Source organism: Cibotium barometz, chromosome 6, assembly GCF_041138505.1.
Source record: "Cibotium barometz isolate CiBa-2024 chromosome 6, ASM4113850v1, whole genome shotgun sequence".
In the NCBI taxonomy this organism is placed as follows: domain Eukaryota; kingdom Viridiplantae; phylum Streptophyta; class Polypodiopsida; order Cyatheales; family Cibotiaceae; genus Cibotium; species Cibotium barometz.
This window is the reverse complement of record NC_141051.1, coordinates 18,513,103-18,522,334: the sequence shown is the minus strand read 5'-3', so window position 1 is coordinate 18,522,334 and position 9,232 is coordinate 18,513,103. Positions and strand designations below refer to the sequence as shown.

Here is a 9,232-nt window from a genome sequence, read left to right as displayed (position 1 = left end):
TTACCTTAACTTTTGCATGAATCGCTGGCTAGGGGGCCTGGGAACTCTTTTCCTAGGTACCTAGGTAAAAACACAACCAAATCTTTATAAAGGAATCCCACCAATACAGTGGTCACGTGGTTGGATGGGGCTAGGCTGGATTGGAGGATTCCTGAGAAACAACTAGATACAATTGGTAACGTTAATTAGTTTAAATCCTAAGAAGACCTTGTTCTGTGGGAGAGGATCAGCAGCTATGCCTCGTAAATGAAAAAAAAGCGGTGATTCCATGGACCAAGTGCAAGTCTCTTCTTGAACTGACTATGAGACTTTAGGTTTGGTCAGATCAGTAGTTAAGTCTTTGACTCGTCAAAGTAATTCCCTATTAGAAGATTTTCCCATGGAGGAATCGCCCGTGCCTTCTGGACGAGGGGAGTCTTTCGGGCCCGGTCTCGGATTGCCCGGGCTAGCCTCTCATCCCGGACATCCGTGGGCGAGGCCCAGAGTGTGGATCCCCGCTCTGCACGGGAGGCCGATGCCGCTTCCGCCACCGGCAGGTGCACCGCGGAGGGGACAAGGACCTCACAGCTGGTATCAGAGCTTTGTTGAAAGCTAATAAGGATAAATGAATTCTTATCAGAAATTGATAATAATAATAATAAGAAACTCAGAAAAAGCATTTTTCATAATGTATTTTCATTCCTCAAGTCTCATTAATAAAGAATTTTTAATCAAAGAATTTATTATTTTTAGATGGAAGTTCCATACTTATCTAGTGTTCCCGACCTCACCCAGTCATAAGACATGACTGCGTTCGCCTTCGAACATCTCATCTCTTCCGTTACAATAAACAAGTTGAGTTAGACTCGCACGCCATTTTGAGAATTTATATTTTCGTGACCCAGCAGAGAGACGATAGCATAAGTGGTTTGCAGGGCAGTATGTCCACGCCTCTTGTGACTGATGTGCAATGCTGAGGTAGAACCTCTCATTGGCCATGATTCTGATAAAGCTCAAAGTGGTACATGGTGTCATTCTATATCATTCAACGCCTCGGAATTTCAGACTTTCATGCCAAATCTATAGACACCTTAGTCGCTTTATTCCTAAGATAATAGCTCCCTTGGCAGTAAGTGAACGTTTGTATCAAGGCATGGCTATGGCCCACAGTACCGCCATCTTATGCATCTTCTGAGAGGAGATTTTGATTTTTGGATCCGAGCTGCTCTATGTACATATTGGAGGCAGGATATGCAGCTGTTGGTGAAGTGTTTTTTCTTGATGGTCCAAGAGGGTCTTGCAAGACCTTTCTCTATAACTTCTTGCTCTCTCAGTTGCGTGGGGAGGGGCATGTTACTTTGGCATGTTTTGGCATTGCAACCTTGCTACTAGGCAATGGTCGCACAACGGCGTTTAAAAATACTATTGGACCTACATGCAGCTAGCACCTGTAACATAAAGGTTAATAGTCAACTTGCAGATGTTGTGAAGCTAGCTAAGCTAATAATATGGGATGATGCACCCATGACCCATCGATATGCCTTTGAAGCCTTAGACAGGATACTTAGAGATATCATGGGCAGTGATTGGCTTTTTGGTGGAAACGTCATATTGATTGGTGGAGATTTTAGGCAAATCTTGCCAGTTGTTCCAAAGGGAGAACGAGAGGACATTGTTAATGCCGCATTATGCCACTCACAAATATGGAGAGACACTAAAGTATTAAAGTTTACACAGAACATGCAGGTACTTTAAAATGGTGATAACATTCATACAGTGGGTTCTAGACATTGGCAATGGAACAGAGAGGGGGAAGTTTACACAAAACATGCAGGTACTTTAAAATGGTGATAACTTAACAGAGCATGAATTCATACAGTGGGTTCTAGACATTGGCAATGGAACAGAGAGGGGGGGGGATAAAATAAGATATTGTATCAATTCCTTCAAAAATTCTTTTAGAGAGAGGGTCTATGGAGGACTTGAATAAATAGGTGTATACACGGCTTCTAAGTGTTGTAGATTGTGCATCATGTTTTAGAGAGTGTACTATTCTTGCATCTCTAAACCTTGAAGTTAATGCGGTCAATAGCATTGCATTGCATGCCACACATGGGGAGATCAAGGAGTGCTTGAGTGCAGATTCAATTAATAACAGTGGTGGTCAAGGTTCTTTTTTATACAGAGTATTTAAACAGTTTTAATCTTGGTGGTGGTTATCCACCTCATCGAGACTGATTTTGAAAAGAAATGCTCCAATAATTTTATTGCGTAATCTAAATCCTCGAGAAGGATTGTGCAATGGTACTCGATTAATATGCAAGCAATTTCACACAAAGGTGTTAGAGGCGGAAATTATTATTGGCACTAACATTGGAGATAGGGTCTTTATTCCGTGAATAACTTTCATTCCAAGGTGTGCACCCCTTCCTCATCAACAATATGTTGCCGGGATTATGGTAGACAGCCACAAGGATGGGTGCATAAATTACAAGATATTATTTCAAGATTTTCATGTTTCTTTATATAACTTCTTAATTTCTTCTTTGTTTTAGGATTTTGCATGTGGTGGATTTTTTCATGGTTAAAGTTGTGGAGGAGGGCATTGAGAGATATGGGATTAGTGTTCCTGATGAGGAGTTGGGAGTATACTTATTTACAAAAAGAGTATGTTTGTGACATTGACTATGACACAGAGAGATGTGTTACCTCTTTTGAGGGATACTTCATACCAGAAGCTTGGACCTTATTCACTACGTATAGGAATTTATCCCTTCGATACAAGTTTTTTGTGGCACCTGACAAAGCTCTATTTCAATCTTCATTTGTGTCTGGTAAGATTAACTATAACTATAATAGTTTTTTGGTAATTTTTTAATTGATGTTTTATCAATAATTCTCTCTTTTCTTTGTAGGACCACGAGTGAAGAAGACATCCACACTTGGTGGTCAGTGTAGTGGAGATGTGTCAGTTGCATACCATTTTGGACGACGATGACGTCATGCATTACCTGTCGTTGATGGCTCTAGGAAGCGAAAGCTTCACTTTTTTACTGATCACTAGATCGATTGATTGATTCTCGCTACTTTTACTATTTTTATTTTTTTATGTTGACCTTTTTCATCGCTATACACAACGAGGATGCTATTTTCATTTTTAGTTAAAAATCGTTACTTATTTGATGATACCAATCTTTTTCATTGCTATACAATGAGGATGTTATTTTCATGTTTAGTTGAGGATTGTATTTGCATGTTTAGTTGAAAATTGTTACTTTTTCATGCATGTGTTTGTGCTCATTTCATATAGAGAGAGAGAGAGAGAGAGAGAGAGAGAGAGAGAGAGAGAGAGAGAGAGAGAGATGTGTGTATGTACATGTATGTAACATAGAGAGAGAAACACGCATACATACATATATATAACATAGAGAGAGAGACACACACATACGTATATATAACATAGAGAGAGATACACACATACATGTAAGAACATTCATTATATATGTGTTATAGCAACGTATAGGTTTTTGACTTTTATATTTATATCTTTTTATTAATATCTATTTTAAGCACATAGGAGAGGAGGGACACATGGTAGGACAAGGGAAGAGATCACTGTGTGCAATCATGTGTACACTAGGGAATGAATGCTTAATTTTTTGTCCTATGGTAAAAGAGAGAGAGAGAGAGAGAGAGAGAGAGAGAGAGAGAGAGAGAGAGGGAGGGGGGTAGGCTCCTGTAAATCTAGGATTTGAAACATATCAAGCTAGCAATCCTACTTTTAAACCTTTGACAACAACTTCATCCACTCCACTGACAACAAGTATATCTGTCCTATCACTTTGTCAATTTTTTCTACTAGCGGACACCCAACACATACATATAGGAACATTCATTGTATGTGTTGTAGCGATGTGTAAGTTTATAACTTTTATATTAATATATTTTTTTGTACTATCTATATTTTAAGCATAGAGGAGAGCAGGGACACATGGTAGGACAAGACAAGAGTGCAGTCATGTGTATGCTGGGGGGAACGAATGCTTTGTTTTTTTGTGTTACCACCGTAAAAGAGAGAGAGAGGGGTAGGTTCCTACTACTCTAGGATTAGAAAAATATGGAGCTAGGAATCCTACTTCCAAACCTTTGACAATGGCTTCATCCACTCCACCGACAACAAGTATATCTGCCCTATCACTTTGCCCATTTGTTCCATTTGCTGACAACCAATTATATGCATAAGAAGCATGGGTCACAAAGGAAAAGTTTCACAAAGTTGCCATGTGGCACAAATTCAGATGTTAGAGGAGACGTGAAAAGTATGGGTTAGTCCACTAGTATTACCTAGTCCCAAAAGATGTGTAGAAGTCCTTCCCCTTCAAGCATACTCAAAAATTTAGTTGCAAATTAACCAATTAGTTTTGAAAAAAATATTCTCTAAATCATAGTTAAATGAATAGCAATGAATGTGGATAGACTTCTTATAGGAATAAACTTTTGAGACTCAACTTTGAGACTGTGGATAAGCTAGGTAAGGAAAATAAAGGGGTCAATAATCTGAGCAAGAATCCCAACGTTGCATGTGGTACAAAAGATGCTAGAAGACAAGATATGTATTCAAAGTGTGAGAAAAATGATAATATGTTGTATTATCAAAAAATACTATGCATATTCAATGTTGTAGAGTTGTGTGTATGCATTCACATGAATGTGCACATGCCCATTTGTTTGCATGTGTGGGTGCATGTTTGTGGTTCACTTTATAGGTGCCCCTTGTCTAGTCCTTGATCATATTCCATTAATAAAATTAAAATGATCAATTTAATATTATCAAAGACAACAAGATGCTAACGCTTTAAATGACACAAACTAGAAAGATAGTATACATGACATAAAATAGAAAATTTTCAAGTTATACCCATGAAAACCAATAGTGATTTTTAAGTAGGGTAGATTGTCACAAAAGTTTGGGAAAGCACAAAAGTATATTCATGGACCTACTGCAACAACTTTTCGCTTGATAAGTTCTTGCTAGTAAAAAGAACCAACCATGATTTGATACCATTGTTTGAATTGATTATTATAAATGTCATCTTTGCATGTTTCAAAGCTATGAAAGCTACCTAGTGGCATCATATATAAGAATGATTTTTTATCATTCTAATTGGACAAAGTCCACTATTCAAGCATGGTGAGACCACTAAGCTCAAGGAAAGTTTCCTTAGTTCACTTATTTAGCATTATAATTGTAACACCATCTAGTCATTAACAATCATCAATGATGTATTTGTGATGTGCAGGCTACATTATCTTGAGATAAGAATCTATGCATTGTGTGAAATGATGATTATAAGTTGGTATACTAAAGAAGCTTAATAGTAAATTTTACTATGTATATCAAGAATAAGTGATGTGTGTAGATGTACTTTGTTCATTTATTAATTTTATCATCATCAGAGAATGCTATTTTACCTAGTCGAATCATCAAAGAATGATGGCCACATCATCACCAATTTGGAAACTTCTTAAATATGCAAAATTTTCCATTATGTTATATATCATTGGAAAGATCTCAAAGATTAGAACATGCAGCCACATCATCACCGATTTGGGAACCTATTCAATATGAAAAATTATCCATCATGCTATAAACCATTGGGAAGATCTCGAAGAGTAGATTCCCAATCTACAATCTCCGATAAATTTTGATTTGATTTGTAAAAGTTTAACCATTAGCACTTTTTTTAAAAGAAAAAACTCACATAGGATTTCTTAGAGGGCCCTTTTTAAGTCCAAATTTCGCCTAATGTTTTTTCCTAGGAGGAAGATGCCACATGATGTTGGTAGGTCATGAGCAATTGGCATCTTTCAATTAGGAAAAGCTTCTTGATGACCATTCCCAACTATCATGGTCTTAGGGAGTATAAATTTTTTAAAATTTAATGCAAGATGATGTGTCACAATATATGGATGTCTAAATTCCAAGGAATGATGAGGTGCTGCTCTCTCATTTCCTTGGAATTTTTAAATCCAAGCTTATTGGTTAGGTTCATTATGTATATCAAGCATAGCTTATGTGTATAGGTGTACTTTGTTTATTGATTTATCTTACATGAAAGGGGCACATAGAAAAATAAGGAAACTTGAAGTTTCTTTCAAGAAAGTTTACATGTTTTACTTTGTAAAAGATTAGATTTTCCTTAAGAAGGTTATATGCTTTATTTTGTAAACAACTAGATTTTTCTTAAGAGTGAAGTTACGAGCTTGTCTTTACCAAGGTATGAGATCTTTGAGGTGCTATCATAGTTTAGGACGTGTCTAGTGTGATGCCTAGTTGAGATTCATATCATTGGTAATTAGCATGGTGATTCTATGCTCACCGCATGTAGTGATCATGATTTGACTTGGTATAGTGTGCTTAAACATACACATAAAAATTATCAATATAAGGATCTTCTTGAACGGGGGATCACGCATCCTCCGTATCTTAGTTTGGAATCTTTATGAACCTTTTGTAAAGGTGATGTTCTAACCAAGGAGCAAGGATGGAGCTCACATAAAGGAAATAGAGGATGGTAAAGTTGATGACATGGAATAATTGAAACCTAGAAATGCCCAAATATGCAACTAACAAAATGGAGCTCTAACGTTTTTACAAACAGCGCTCGAAAAAAACAGTATTCTAGTGTATTTGTACCGTCCATAATTAAGAAAAACCAGTTGAGATATTAAGTAGCCCTTATTTCAAGGAATGATTTTTCATATATTTTAGTTATGAGACTGTCATATAGTAGAGATTTTGGAAACAAAAAGCGGCTAGATTTAAGAGTTGTCCTTATTTTGATTGGTTAAAAAATATGTTTTTTTAGAGCAGTGCTTAAAAGAGGGGCAAAAGAAGAGTAAGTTATTTAAAGAAGGGAAAAGCCTCACAACAAAGAAGAAAATAACAGAGTTATGGATATGATGTTTCTTTTTTGTCTCCCACAAAAAAAGAGTTATGAATATTATGTTTCTTTTTTGGTTTCCCACAAAATAAAGAGTCGGGAATATTAGAAAGCTTTTGAAATAGCAAGGAAAGTTGCCAAGAAAATGGGCATGCCACACATCCAGATTCCAAACAGAAGCTCTAGAGCCTAGGCACCCACACAGTGCTCGAAAGAAACCCGAGATTAGTGTAATATCACCTTCAAATTTTAAAAAATACCTGCAAATTTATAGCTTGAAGGTGCCAATACTTGCAAAATTTGAGGGAATAGAGTACAAATACCTTCAAAAATTAAAGAAACTCTTTACTGATAATTTTTAAATTTTATATATGATGGTTTTCCAATTTTTGAGAAAATAGTTTTTTTCGAGCACTGCACCCACAGCCCATCGTACTGTCATCATATGAGAGGCAGTACTGTCAACCCACAAGGACACCTTGTCAGCTTGTTTGCCGCCATCAGCTGGGCTGGCGCTGCAGTTTCTCCTTTCCTTTTGATCAGTAATAATATTCCCTTTTGTCGATGCTTCCAAAGGCAACCTACACAATTATTTTCCATTCACCACTTAACCCTACATTTTAGAGGACTTTGGGATCGCAATCATTTCCTCAAATGGGTTTTTTCTGCTAATCATCTTGATCAATTCATGATTACTGAGCCGGGGTTAAATCGGCAATCCATTAAGAACACAGTATGACATATTGCACTGTGCTTTAACCAACGCCAAGTGAGGTGGACATTACCAGAATCAGAATAACCAACCACCCACAGACGCAGCACTACAACACTTGATTGTAAATCATAATCCATCAGAATCATCTGGCTCTGTCATGGTTCACTTTCTTTATTTATGTTTTAAACATTGCACATCCTTTTACTGATGCCCAGCACTACTGTTACACACCCGAGTACATTCACCAGCATTCATCTGCTTAATTTATAGAACTTGCAGGGATGCCATGGTTTAAATCAATGCACCAGAGAAGCTGATCACCTCGTTAATTTATAGCAGTTTCTGACCATAATGAAGAGTATGCATCCTAGCTTAATTCTGATGATCATTATGAGGATCCCCCAAATCAAACCATTACTTACCGATGCAATATAATCAAGACTCGTTAGCCTCACCCCAGCACTTAGCATTGCAGTGTTAATCAGCCACTAATTACATGTGATCACATGCTTAATAAACCATCAAAACGATCTTGCTTAGCAGCCAATAGGAAGCAATATACTGGCCATTTGCAGAGACGATCATGAGTTATTGCCTGCACCTATCTTAGTCTCAGTGATTGCTTGCAATCGTGGCGTCCAAGTTCGGCACCGGCGAAGCATATCTGATCTGTAGGCCTTCTGAAGCTCCGGCGTGTCGCAAAGGCGGCTGCTTAATGAGTAGTTGTGAGAATTCCTAAAACCCACATGCGATGCTTTCGTCTGATTCATAACATCATCACTAGCTGATGAGCTTCTTGAATTCATGAGCCTGATATAAACGTGATCAGATTTGCGCGTAGGTGAGATACAGCGATCAGATTTGTTTCTCCGATCACCCACGGGCTTGGGTGTCTCCCTCCTCGCAGGCACATTAATAATACCGGTAGGGTTACCGGCGTTAGAGCAGGCTGCGCCATGCAGACCAGCTTCACGATAATGATTCTCCGGCGGTGGCACACGCCTATACCGCATTTTTTCAAAGGTTTGAGATGGCAAGAGCAGGTAGAGGTGGCCGAGCTGCAGCTCCTCATCCGGCAAGAGGCTTGGGAGAGAGTGATGGCCTGGCCTGAGAGAATTCAGTGGGCATATGAAATGATGAGGATAGTGTAATAGCAACCTCATGACTTTCACTGGATGTGTGAAGTGAAGCACACTTCCATCCACAAGGAGAACCCTTGCAACGACAGAATGTGGCATTAGAGAATTATGAAGACGAGGTGAGACAGCCCTAGGTGAAGCAGAAGTGCATGAAATGAAGTTCCCCATCTCTAACCTAAAAGCAAGGCATATGCGCAGAGGAAGGGCTGAGAAGACCTTATTTATACACAGCTCTCTTTTTTGCAATTTTAATAAAAGGTATGGAATACAAAGAATAAAAATTATGAGCTCCAAATGTTGAGGATCTTCACATTACTGTATATAGATAGATGTTGAAGGGAGGAATGCTCATATAGATAGATGTTGAAGGGAGTCACAAATAGAGAGATGAACATGCATATTACATAATATTTATAATTACTTATTAGAATATAATTATGTGTAAGTATGCATTT

The 9,232-nt window shown here is 37.9% G+C and overlaps 1 protein-coding gene across 1 annotated transcript; it reads right to left on the bottom strand.

Annotated features, from left to right (window-relative positions):
- Positions 1–7,250: 7,250 nt before the first annotated feature.
- Positions 7,251–8,965, bottom strand: LOC147637471 (uncharacterized). Its single transcript, XM_086798889.1, has one exon. It carries the CDS (start codon positions 8,943–8,945, stop codon positions 8,220–8,222), a length of 726 nt encoding a protein of 241 aa, XP_086655015.1. The 5' UTR covers positions 8,946–8,965; the 3' UTR covers positions 7,251–8,219.
- Between the last annotated feature and the right edge of the window lie 267 nt (positions 8,966–9,232).